The 14,151-nt window shown below is 35.0% G+C and overlaps 1 protein-coding gene across 3 annotated transcripts in view; it reads right to left on the reverse strand.

Annotated features, from left to right (window-relative positions):
• The window catches only part of ADAMTS6 (ADAM metallopeptidase with thrombospondin type 1 motif 6), a 145,124-nt gene that overhangs the window by 79,815 nt on the left and 51,158 nt on the right, over nt 1-14,151 (reverse strand). For all 3 annotated transcript variants that reach the window (XM_039710000.1, XM_039709998.1, XM_039709999.1), the window contains exons 8-9: nt 5,805-5,848; nt 2,232-2,337 (exon numbers count right to left, since the gene is read on the reverse strand). In XM_039710000.1, coding sequence (XP_039565934.1) covers nt 2,232-2,337; nt 5,805-5,848 — 150 coding nt within the window. The remainder of the gene's footprint in view (nt 1-2,231; nt 2,338-5,804; nt 5,849-14,151) is intronic.

The following is a 14,151-nucleotide window of genomic DNA, read 5'->3' on the forward strand; positions in this document are numbered from 1 at the left end:
TACAGGAACAGATTGCCCAGAGAGGCTGTGAAGTCTTGCTCACTGGATATATTCAAGAACAATCTGGGTACCACCTGTGCCATGTGCTCTAGGATGACCCTGCTTGAGCAGGGTGATTGGACCAGATGACCCACTCTGGTTCCCTCCATCCTAACCCATTCTGTGATTCTGTGTAATTGGGCATTCTTTTGTTCTATTTTACTTATTCGATGTAGATATGTCCTTAAAATGCTTCTATTTTTCACTTAACAATTAAGTCAATTTCCTATTGTAAGTCTGAAAAGAGGTACAGCCAAAGACAAATGTTTACAAGGCTCTCAGAAACAATTATTTTACTCACATATGCAAATAATATCTAGTAAGTACTGGAAACTAGGAGATTGAGAGGAAATAACTTTGACATTTGTAGAGGCATTCAGTCACCATGTGGGTAGAATGACAGGTGATGTTGTGGCTATCACAAAACAAATCTTGCAGATTTTTTACAGAAACTTGTATAAAAGCTAAAGGAATATTATTTCTACATCTTATCAAATCAGCATTTGACATATCATGCCATCTCAAGAATTAATTGAAAACCTCAAAGAGCTGAGATTTCAGAACCTTATACATGAGAAGCCAAAAGATAAGAAACACAGAAAACACCGAGGGCAAAAACACTCCTACGATCACAGGATATATGCTATCACTATATGTTGGGGTTTTTTTCAGACCAGTAAATTCTGGTCTTCATGCCATCTTTGCAGGATAAAATTGCTGTATATATTAAATAATTTTATGTATTTCTGGAATAACATGTACAAAACATATACAAATATCTCAAATACAGATGCCAAGTGGATGGTGTCAGACTCTTTCCAGTGGTGCCCAGGAACAGGACAAGGAGGCAAAAACTAAAACACAAGTTCCACTCAAGATGGTCCCTTCCAACCCTAGTAATTCTGTGATTCCATGAATAAGTAGATGTATGACATAGGAATTAGAATGAAAATACTGTATTAGAAGATTGGGGTTTTGTTATATATGTGATTAATTCACAGCAAGGTCATCTATACATTACAAAATTTTATTTACAGAAATTTGAGAACTATTAACATCTAGTGACTGGAGGAGCTCTTTCTTCAAGAAGGAAGAAAGGAAGGGGAGGAAGAAAGATGGCAGAAAGAAAGCAGTGGCGGAGGGAGGGAGGGAGGAAGTGGCGGAGGGAGGGAGGGAGTGAGTGAGTGAGTGAGTGAGTGAATGTGAGGAAGGAAGGAAGGAAGGAAGGAAGGAAGGAAGTTATTACATGTATTTTTGAATTCAAGAATTCACCTAAACTACATGTGTATGGGCTTTTTCATACATAATATAAATGAGAGCATAATTGCCTGGTGATAATCTAATATAATAGTTGGGCTAAAAATAATTTTTTACTTCCATCTCATTTTTTTGATCAGCAGATTGCTAGCTTTCACTTCAGTGCACACTGGAACTTTTAACATTTCCATCAGCTAATAGGTGGAAAAGCATGTCAACCATAACTCTGTATTGTTCAACCCATGTACGTAAAAAAGTAAACCTCTTGGTAAAAGAAGGTGCCCAGTCTTTTTAGAGTCATCACAATGTACTAAGAATGCTGTCTTTTGATGGAAGGCCTGAAATATTTCCAGACCAAACACTACTCAGATTTTATCAGTGTCATGACAACATACTCTTTAAAACTATATGCTAACACTTTAAATGTAACATGTAATGCTGACTGCTCTATGCCTGTTTTCTATAAATCATGCTTGAGTGAAAGAGGACTTAAAGCATATTAATATTGACAACAGAATCAATGTTTAAGTTATAATAGTTTGAATTATATTAAAGACAAAATAAAAAGAGCAAAAAAATTTGCCTTTTAATCACTTCTCTTTCATAGAGAAAGGAAAAAAAAAAGTAATGGGGAAGAAAATATATTCTAAGCCAAATATTTAAAAATATGAAACAGAGGAGGAAGGTTGTGAGTCAAATCTCAGAAGGACAGATTTAACTGGAATCTGAAATCAAAGGGTATACAATGAGTCTTCAGTTCTAAATTTAAAGCCCCTGGTAATACATACTAAATAAAATGTAATGCTACTCATGAATACTATATACAGAAACATGGAACATCAGAATAGAGATGATGCAGAAAAAAACATATCAATTATTAACTAATATAAAAAAGGGGGTAAATTAAAATGTATTCTTATTTTAAACTCACTCACTTGTGACCAATCTCATGTGCAATGGTAAAAGCTGAACCTAGGCCAATATCTTCATTAATGCTGCAGCTCCTTTCAGGCTCACACATTCCAGCCACAGAGGCCAAGCCTGAATAAACAGAAGGAGACACAAAGGGTCATGCCAAGGTGTTTCAGTCTTAAAAGCCCTAGTTATAAATGCCTGGATTCTTTTTAATAACTTCTATGCACAGAAGGAGCAGTTGGCAAAAGGTTAACTTTCTAGTCATTTGCAAAATCACTGGGGGGAATTTCACTTTGCCGGCTAGACATTAATATTTTTTGAACTGCAGTCAGTGCTGGAAAATGTCTAGACTAGGGGTTAGATTTATAAATTTTACTTCTGGTAACTTGGGACCACCTAGTAACTTGAGCCAGGAGAGGGAATTCAAGAAAGCATTTCTATTTTAACATTCTTGTGCCTGAAGAAAGCAAAATGTATCCACATTATTTTTCTAAAGAAATCTGTTTAAGTTTAGTGGGTTCATAAAAACATACAAGCAACTTTTTTAGCTATGAAAAACCTCACATGGTACGTTAAAAAAAATTAAAAAAACAAAACTGAATGCATCAGTGAGAAGAGAGGAGACATGTTAATAACAAGCAAGCATTTAAGCATGGAAGTCTTTTCCATTTATCACCCATTATCTTCTGGCATTAAAACCTTATTGTGTTACAAGGGCTTTTAAAAACTTTCTTCAGAGAGAGAACACCACTGGCATTTACTGACTATGGCTCTTCTGTATCTCACACATTTTTCAGCAACAGATTATTACAGAATATATTGCAGTCATAATTTAGTGCCATTAGAGAAAGCTTTAAACATGAGGTTTATTTAATATATTCCTCCCCTAGAATTTCTGATCCGAATGAAGCAGCAAACCTTTCTTTAAGGAAGCTACCTGCTAAGTTAACTACACTACCCAAAAAAAAAAAAAAAAAAAAAAAACCACCAGGAAAAAATTATAAATAAATTAAATCCAAACAACCCCAAAAATAACAATTAAAAAATTGAAAAAGTTTAACTTTGGTTGAGAGATGAGGGGAATGAAACAGAGAGTGGGGAAGAGAGAAAGCAAACTATCTATACGAGTAGGGACTTCAAATTTTTCTATTTGGACTAACAGTCAGGAAGTCATAATATGACAAGTGCTTCCTGTTGTGTCCACATTAGCAATTAATTTGAAGCCATAGGAGTGGATCAGTGCAGTGAAGCACCAAAGTTGAGGCTCTTCATGTATCTTTGCATGCTGGTTTGGCCATTCTGGACTAGTTGAATCCTGTAGGCAGAACATGACTACACATGTGGCTCAAAGCTTCCTGAAGGAAAAAAATATTGCAGGGGTATCATGAGAATACACCCCATGGGCAATCTCAGGTCTCCTCTAGGCACATGTAGAGCATTTGGGGGTGTGTGTGTTCTATGTTTTCTTCCAAACAAATCTAGTTTGGATGCAGCAAAACTACTCTCATAGCTAAATTGACATGGGCAAAAGCTGACAATGTGTGTCTGGAGAGTTTGCAGTGTGGAACCTGCAAAAAATGCAATAATTATAGTTCACCCATGGTGTTCTAATTGAAGAATTCTGAAGACACGTGGCAATACATGACATGGCAATACAACTATCATGCTCCCCTGCAAAGTCCACCATATTTGAATGAAAACGTCATCTCCATCTTCAGGTCTTATAACGGAGGACTTGCTTCAGCAAACGAGAAGACCAGAGTAAAATAACTCCATACCATGCTTGCAGAAAGTGACAGAGATTAAGCTAAGAACTCAGTCACTGACTCAGACTTTAAAAGGACTTGTCCTTCACTGGAGCCACAGACACACTGCACAGACGTCTGAGATCTTTTCTAAGGGTTTCTATGAAAGGTTCCCTGCCTCATGTGTCTGAAATAGGATACAGATGTTTATGCCAAATAAAATCTTTTACTTCTGTCTCTTCCTAGAATACCAATTATTCAGGTTTCTTTTGACCTTCTGAGACTTCTCTGTTATTTTTTTTCACAAACTCCTTTATATATATAATTAACTTTAGTTATTGGATGTCAGTATGACTTTAGCATATCCAATGCCTCGCAAAGAGGACTACAGGGCCTTGTCTCTTCTCCAATTCAATGCCTATAATGCAGAAAAATTGTCATGGTTTTATTGCCAAGACCCCTATAACAGTAAGTTGGAACTGATACCATACATGACTCTTATTTATAATTTTTTTTTTAATTAAAGTTTTTGTTTTATAAAATAATTGCCAAATCTATCCTCTGTTACACTGGATTCAAGTGAAACAAAATTTGCCTTTATGCCAAAATCTGACAGAGTAAGAGTTAGTACATTAATGATCTGTGTCAAAAGTATCCCATAAAAAAAATCAAATAGTTCATGCATTAATGTATTCTCTTTCAACCTTTCTTTTTTTAACACTTGCAAAGCCACTTTTAAGACATCATCTCTTCAGTTTCATCACCTCCAATGTCAAATAAAATCCATTACATTTGGAAATTCATCAGCATGATTTGTCTTTTCCTGAAGCATGCTGTGGGTTTTGTTTATGTTTATAGCAGGAAAAATTCTGGTACCTTTCCCCATGTAAACTACACCCCTCTGCCAGAAGCATTGTACTGACTTGTGAGAGACTTACAGAAAAAAATAACATGGCTTAAGGCTATCAGTAATAGTGATATACAGTAATATAGGGAAAGACGAAGCAAATACAATCATGAATTCTGAATGAGGAAAGTATTAATAATATGAACCAGACTAATTAGAATTTTATCTTTAATCGTCTTCAAGAAAGAGGCTCATGAAAGGATGCAAACTGAAAAAAAAAAAACCTAAACAAGTGTTATGTTAATCTTTGAATAATGTTCCCTTTATATGTTAGAGCACCATTGGAGGCAACAACCTATAGTTATAAATCATGTACAGTTATTTATTGTAGTAAATAACTACTGGTGACATATTTGGGAGATGGAGAGAACAATAGCTCTCCATCCTTAATCTAAGGTTGACATGTACACTTCTCCATTGTCAAAGCACTGTTTTAAGTTTTAAGTTTCAATGTTATTGTATTTTCCATCAGTGTGCTTTTTCTTTCTAAGTCTAAAGGAAAAACATGAAGCTGTACTTGCTGTGTAGAACACAGCAACAGTGTAAGCATCAAAGTCCATTCCTTTTTAAGATTTATGGGGGTAGTATTATAACCTTCCTGAGGATTTTTACTTCTGGTTTTTTAACTAGATTATGGACACTGGTAAATGGAAATGAACAGTGAGCTCTCTTCTGTAAGGAGTAAAATTGAGTCACTGCTAGGTTTTATCAGTATTACAGCTGTCAGACAAAATACACAGCACCAGCTCACACAACTCTAATTCCCAGCAATGTATCAAAGCTGAAATCCGCCTAGATTATCTTTTATTTTTTCATGTTTATAAAACTGCAAAATTTTGAAAGTACAAACTTAAAAAGATCTAATCAGGCAATAAACCAATAGCTAAGTATAAAGCCAGGAAACAGCAAATATGAGCTGAAATTTCTCTTTATAATCTTACCCAGTGTTCCACAAGGCTTGTTTTTATAAGTGCAGATATCATATCTGTTAAGGAAAAAAAAAGTAGATAAAGTATGTCAGTGAATCAGGTTTGTAAGATACTTTGTATATTTATCACATATCTGTATCATAGTCCAAGTTGTCAGACCGCAATCAGTTTAATTATGTGCAGCCAGCTGGTGTCGGCCTTTTCTACACTCTGGTGTAAACCACAAGCTGCAGTACACTCACAGCCGCTGGCCTCAGGCCAGTGGGACACCTGCCAGCAAGAAAAAAATGGTTAAAGTGGATCTTTGTAATCACCAGCTCCATAAAGCAGTCTACCATTCTCTTATGAAGTTACAGCAGCATGGCTACAGACTGCTACTGATCCTTAAACCCCAAGTTTTACTTATCCAACATGATTGGAAGCCTCCTATGGTCTCACACTTATCAACTAAACAATATTAAGTGTAAGTTGTACTACTCAGACTTTGGTTCTATTTAAAAAACGGAACCCTCAATTATTATACCATTTTTTAAAAACATCTTATGAACTGTCATTATAGTGCCCTTCACATTATCCGTCCATTATTATAGTGTATCTTAAGAATATGTGCTAATAACTTAAAATGAAAACCATTTCTGCAAAAAACTAAAACATTTCTTTAAGGAAAATTTTTGTCATTGTAGATACAATCTTTCAAACACAGAAGCTAATGAGTTTTTTTGTAGTTAATACATAAATACCTGGAGCTAGCAATAAAATTAAAATATTTTCTGCAGCATAGCTTTTAAAATAGCAGTGGTCATGCAGCAGTCAATTCATTAATTACACCTTCATATTTTGAATATGCAATCCTATCATGTGGACAGTGATAAAAGCACACTCCACAATGCTACTTATTTTCAAGAATTATACTGACTTCCTTCCACACTATGCTTCAGAATAGTTTCTACTCTTTAGAAAGCCAAAAAAAATTTAAAATATATCATCTTTATGCTTTAATTTTAAACTCAAATAGTTACTAATTTTGGGCCACCAGACATTGTCTGTTAAAAATACCATAAAGACTTCTATCACATAGGAGTCTGATCACAAGATATATACCTTTCACTGCTAAAAGAGTTATGGTCTGTCTGCAAGCCAAATCTATGGACAAAATAACAAAGCTTAAAATTTGGAACAAATCCAGTAAGCTCTCTGTGCATGCAGACTGCTGTGACCACATGGAATTCCTTTGATTTTTAAAGGGTACTGAGTGTGGAGCAGTTTGTGGGATTAAGCTATAATTTGGAACTTAAATGTTCATGTGCATTAATTTCATCAAGGTGTTTCAAATGTGCACCGATTTCTCATTTGCTGTCTGGAGGAGGGGAAGGTAACCAAATCAGCATTCTTACAGAAAACATTCTTATAAAAAAGCATTCTTATTTCTCTTGAAATGTCCCTAAATTCCAAGATTATATGGATTGAGAGTAAAAGAAGGTTTTTTACTGAACATTTCCTGCCTTTTATATAATTAAGGAACCAAACTTCTTATTTCTGTGTTCAGGAGAGTGTCTGAACTTAATCCTATTGATGTTCAAGCAAAATTTTTTCCTCAGAGAAAGTAGATGGCTCAGTCTTGTTTAGTGAGAAAACCCTAACTAAATACTTTGGAACATAGTTGAGAACTGAATGGAAAAACCTCTGAAATACACAGGTCTTCTGCTTTTTAATCTCCAATGGCAGTAAGGAAAAACAATTAAAGACATCCTAAGACAAAATGGATGTTTGAAAATAAAACAAATTCCACTCAACTCAAGTAAGATGCTGTCACTGACTTCAGCAGAGCTGAAAACTTTCCTGATGGTCTGAATCAAATTATTGTCCTAAAGGTATGAATCTGAAGTTACTCATCACCTAAGGTTCAGTTTCACAAAGAACTGTGACAGCAGAGAATTATATTAAGTCCCTTGCTTCTGTTATACTTTTGACAAATAAACACCATGGTATTCTTCAGTTTCTGCTGGGAAGTGTGTGTTCTTCCTTATGCATAACCTAACATTTTTAAGAAAATGTGATGATAATGAAACTTAGATAATAAAACTAAGGTAAAGATAACTTTATTTTCCAATACACAATTATTTTTGCAAGAACATACCTGGGTAGTAACATGTTCTAAACATACCATCACTAAAACTCAAATTTTATAGACAATTATTAATTTCCTGTAAGGATATTCATACTCTCCTAGCCCCCAGTTTACCAGGAATAAATTTTTTGAACTTTTGAAAAAAATTTCATTCTAATGACTTACTTTATCTACATCATCTTCCAACTCCATTTTTTCATCTTATTATTTTCATATGAATGGTTTCTCCTTGTGATTTGTCTGAAAGCTCATGGCATTCTTATGAACCAAATTGCTTGCTTCCATCATTTGCTTCTCTAAAAGACTTAATGACTTAAAAATTCTAAATTACTTAAAAACAGACTAACTTGTCTTTTTTTTGGTTTTGACACCATTTCTTCTAACTGTATTTTGAACCTTCAAGGAATCCATTTAGTTCTCAGATGTTGGGTTCCAAATGCAGAAGACTACAGATGCAATACTTGACAGCTAGTAATTTTAAGAAACCCCTGAAAATACAAATCATCAAGACTGACCATGAGATTAGATAGGTCTAATTGCTATGGGAAATAAATAAAAATAAAAATAAAAAGGCAACCCACAAACAAACAAACTGAAACAAAAAGCCCACACCCAAAAAAGCAGCACAAAAGGTGAAGTTTAATCACCAGGAGCCTAGTAAATACTAAAGATGCTAAAGAGACCCAAAAGATAGAATCTCAAGCCAACAACTATCTAAACCAACCCTTAAAGATTATGAAAACAGTCACAATTATGACAACTGAAAAAATGTTGGTTCAGTTCACTGACAGATGGTGTAAAAGGGACACCACGCAAAAGTTGAATGAAAGAACACTGTTACAGAGGTAAATAACTTGGGATAAGACGGCAGCCAGACCATTTTGAGGCAGCCAAGAAAAATCTGTGCCCAAGCCAAAAAAGAAGATCATATAACTCCTAATAAAGTGGGTGCAGTGCCTCTGAAATGTTACCACACTGGGGAAGCGGAATGGGAAAGAGGTAGGAGGGAAGATGGTTGATTACATGGCCATGCCTGCCCTGAAGAAATCAGAAGTCATTTCATGAGGCAGATGGGGAAGTGGTCTGGGACTGCTGAGCATTCCTGTGTGGCTGCTGAAGAGCTGCACAGACAGACAGGAAATGCATGATGAATGTACAAATGTCACTGACAACTCTGACTGACACATCAGCCAGAAGGAAACTGCACAGACAGACCATTATCTGGTCAAGGACTGGAGCAGCAGTGCACTCCTGTCATGCCATGGATCAAACATCAAGAGTTAGTGCACCATACAGGCACACCTTAAAAAGAAAAAATCCTAATCTTCTTTAGCAGGATATACAGGCACCATCCTAAAATATACTTGCACACTGTGTTAAAAAATGAAATGGACACTGAAATTCTAACATCTGCATTATCAAGCTGTTTTAAAACTCTATCACAATTTTTAAGAAATGTTCCTTGTACAGATTTGGCCCACAAGAACTCCCACAAAAAGTTGTGGAGACAGCCACAATTATTAACAGGCAAAATATACAAAATCTAATCAGTTTTGGAGATGCCAGCTTAGTAATGTGTACACAAGATCTGTGTCAGTGGTACTCAGTGCAACAAAAAAGCCACTGGTGTGTTTTTTTAATGTATTAGTGTAGATGCAAGCTACAGACTGTATCTTCAAGAAGTCTCTCTTATCTGTAAGTCTAACCTGGAAAAAATCCATTTCATTTGTAAATCTGATGACTGGCATGATCCTGATTATTTGAGTAGGACACTTAAATCAAACAGGTAAGAAAGATAAATCCTCTGTGAATATTGTAAGCACTGCTCAAACTTGTCAGGTAAATTATCATCAGCTATAACCAATCCCAGGCACCTTAGGGGAATACAGCCATTTGTCTCCTGCAGAGAAAGAAGATTCTTCCTGATCTCTGAGAACTGTCCATTTTCAGGCCCAAAGCACGCAGTTGTGCAACTACGTAGCTCACACAGAGTTCCATGATTGCAAATGTATTACCACATAAAAAATAAAAATAAACTTAAAAAAAAGAGACATACTAATTCACAGATTTGATTATAAGAAAGCATCACAATGATTCAATTGTACCTCCACCCACCCTTAGCATTAAAATGTAATTTCTTCTAGAAGCAAGAGAAGATAAAAAAATACTCCTTAAAGGCTATTCAATCTCACATTAAGAATTATTTAGAGCATAATTTGAGAACAACTGTCCTAGATTATCCAGTTATCTGCCCTTCCCTCCACAGCAGTCATTGGTGAGTGTTTGCAAAGGAAACAGGACAGCTCATACTGATACCTCCCCTGATAGAAGTCGCCAGCTCTGTGGCTTAGAGTACTTCAGAGACAGAGATTGCATGTTATCATTTAATTGATTTTTCTTTTATTGCCTTCAGCCCTTCCTCTTTATTCAGTTAATTCCTCTTTATTCTGAAAAAAACAAATTGTTTCAATGTCTGTCTGGGGGATATGGTCATACCTTTATCAGCAAAGTTAAGTCCCACTGTTTCAGTACAGCTTCCTCCCTTTGAAATCAGTGTTTGATTTTTTTTAATAATCAGATTAATACATGGGATTTCTCAGAATTCTGCCATTACACTGTGGCACTTCTGTCACCACCATGTGCACTCACAGGATTTTCAAACTTTCTGAAGTGTGTGTATAACAGTTCAAAAAGTTATTATAACAGTGGCATAAACAGTAGTAGATACAAAGGCAAAATGAATTCTTTCTCCTTACATATTAATGTGTATTTATAAATTCAAGGATAACATTGTCCTTTCTACCAGTCTCATTATTCAAATTGGCCCATTAAATGAAAAGAGTCTCTATAAAACACTATTATTACTAGCTGTATGTTACTGGAAATGTCCAGTGTACCAGAAGAGACTATTTGCATCAAATTAACACTTAGATAGAAATATACCTGTTACAGGACTGGAAACATGCATGAATACTAGCATTAGATACACTCTAAAGAATTTCATTAATCAACAAGAATAACCCACACAATGTCTTTGATTTAAGTAAATGAGTACAGCATGAAAACTCTTATTAGAAAAGCAAACTGTTCAAAATCAGTATGAAACACCAGCTGTTTACTCATACATACATCAAACTACTCCAAAATTGCTCTGAAAGCCACCAATAAACATGAGTCATATTTAAGATAGATATTGACATAAATAACCAAGACTTTTGAAGTAATCTATTCTATGGAATAGATTTTAGGAGACCAAAATACAGTCACAGTAATGAGGGAAAACCTACCAAGATGGATGGAATTCAAATGTAAAAAAAAAAAAAAAAAAGTAAACAGAGTAAAGAGAGCTAAATACTACAAATTATTAATATTTCATTTTTAGGGAATATTTCCAGATATGTTATCTCTTAAAACAAGGTTTTATTTTTTACTTGTAAACCAAATGATACTTTTTGACACCCAGTTTTCAATTATAGGTTTTAAGAACAAGCTCTTTAAACAAGGACTATCCTTCTGACACACTCTTGCTCAACAATAAACCTAACAAGTTCATTAGGGTCACATATTTTTTACTTTTTATTCTTCATGCTGTACAACATGATTTATCTATGAACCCAATCACAGATGTCCCATTTCTGAATAAAGGTAAAAGACCAGGAAAAAAGGTACCTCTTAGGAAAACTTAAATTAACCTAGTTCCAATACCTATGACTATAAACTGAACAGATCAGACTGAATCTCAGATTTCTCTCAAATGGATCAAAACCTGCAGGTTATCTGACCACCCTAACTCCTATTTCTAAAGTATGGAAAATCTAAAAAGAGAAAAAAAACCTGTGACTACCTTGTACTTTCACCCTTTTTTTTTTTTTTGCATACATATACGTGGCTATATTAAAAAAGTGGTCATTTTGCAAGTGTAGAAAATTTCACTAATGCTAGAGAACTAGATGTCACTAACACTAGAGAACTACAATGGAATTAATAACTTCTAAGATAATTTGGTCATTCATTAGATTTGCACAGGTTACCAATTGTAATACTCTCTACTACACAGTATTTTTATGTCTTTTTAAAGGTTTACTTCAGCACATCTTTTGCCTTACAGAAAGTGGTACACCACTACAGCATTCTGCCCTAAAATAAAGAATATGTCTTATTTGGTTCCTTCCTCAAAAACCACAAACCAAAAAGAGCTATTTAAACCAAGGAAGGAAAAGAATAACATACATGTTACACATCACTCATCAGAAATAGCTTTTTCTATTATTAGTTTTCCATGTCTTTAATGCTGCCATAGACAACCAAAGTCTGTCTCTATTGGACTTTGTTCTGATACTTTGCTTGGGTGGATAAATTCTGAGTTACAGCCAGAAAAACTACTGCTGCTGTAAGTTCTAGTTCTCCTGATTTATATAAATCTTTTAAATAATTACACTGTAAATGAAACACTTCCATACTACTTTTCTAAGCTGCAAATGTAATCAAAAATGTAAAAATAAACACCGTTCTGGAAAAAAAATTAAAGCTGTCATTTGTATTCATCAGTTTCAGCAATGAATAGCAGTTGCAAGTTTATTACAATCATTAGTATTATTAGTACCCTTAGGACATGCAGAATAACTCCTGATTCACATAAAAAATACTATAAAAGTGCATCAGAAATATAGAGCCACCTACCTGTGTGACAATGGTGATTTCATAATATTCAGCAATAACGTAGAGATTAGGGATTTGCACTATAACCAGATTGCAGGAAACATTTGATTTGTTGCATTCTGAACCTCAGAAGCATTTGAAACTTTTATTGCATTCTCAGTATTGAGCCAAAATTTAGAGGGAGTTATACAGATGTTGCTCAAACTGGACTAGAGAATAAACCTACATATCTGCTCTAAGTACACTGTTAATAATTTCTCTATCAGGACATTCAGGATAAGTCCAGCAACTAACACATAAAGCTTTTTTTCAAAGGACATTGATTCTGAACAGCTTAAGCAGATTGTAGGGCAAAGGTTTTTTTAGACTGTCCTAATGCAACCAAGTCTGGGGAAAAGGAAAGCTAGCAAAACTAATTACATAGGTGTGGTTGGGGGCATCCTGCCACACAGCAGAAAATAGGAAGCAACTAGTCTAGACCTCTGGCAGAGGGGAAACACAGCTAACAGCTATGATTACTAACCAAGTTTTAGCTCTGTTGTATGGAAATAAATTAGGTAAGTTAGAGCAGTAACATATTGCACATATATTTCTAAGTTTTTCTATTATTTCTTTCGTGATTTTACTCTGGTTATACCTTTTTGCTAAATTTGTGTGCAATATTATAAACAATTAGCTTACAATCTCTGAGAAGATCACATATCTTTCTACACAAAATGTCCACTTTATTTACCTTTACTGCCACTGCATATGGCATAAAAGGCTAAGCCTTGGCTGTAAATATCAGTTCATTAGGATGACAGACCACACCTGGTACAGAAGAACCTAAGAACTGCAACATGGGCCAGACCACAGATTCCACTATCCCAATACCTTGCCTTCACAACGAACTACGAGAAGGCCCAAGAAAGAATAACACCACTGCAAGCATAAAATGTCAATTATACCACTACTCTCCCAACTATTTTTGGCTCAGAAATTTTGAAACAGATGTGCTTCTCTGTATTTAGTACTTTCAATGGATTTTTCTTCTGTGAACATGCCTAGCCAACCTTTCAACCTATACATATGTCCAGCTTCCATAAAGTGACTTGCCAAAAAGTTTCAACATTAGCTAAACCTTGCATTAAAAAGAGCTGCCTTCCTTCTCCTGGTTTTGAATCTTTCTTATCTTCTATAAGTTCTTGTGGTGAAAGATGCTATGAACGATTTTTTCCTCATTTATGCCCCCCCATACAGTCTTGTAACTGGTTAGATCACTGTACTGCTGTCCCAGATTTGACTTTTCCAAAAGTTGATTTCTCCAAGCAAGAGAGTCCTCAATTTAGTCATTCCTTGTAAAGAAAGTCACAGATTTTTTTCAGTCATTTTGCTCTCTTCTTCAATTATCTGAAAACCTTTTGAGATGAGAAGGACTGAGTGATACAAACTACTCAAAATGTAGGCATACCATGCCCAGTTTAATCAACCGCATAATAAGGTTCCTTATTCTTTTCCCAATAATCTTTAATACATTTAATTTGCTGGATTAACAATGTAAACTTGACAAGTAGTCCAAATGTTCTCAGGAAA

Source organism: Passer montanus, unplaced genomic scaffold, assembly GCF_014805655.1.
Source record: "Passer montanus isolate IOZ18808 unplaced genomic scaffold, ASM1480565v1 scaffold22, whole genome shotgun sequence".
In the NCBI taxonomy this organism is placed as follows: domain Eukaryota; kingdom Metazoa; phylum Chordata; class Aves; order Passeriformes; family Passeridae; genus Passer; species Passer montanus.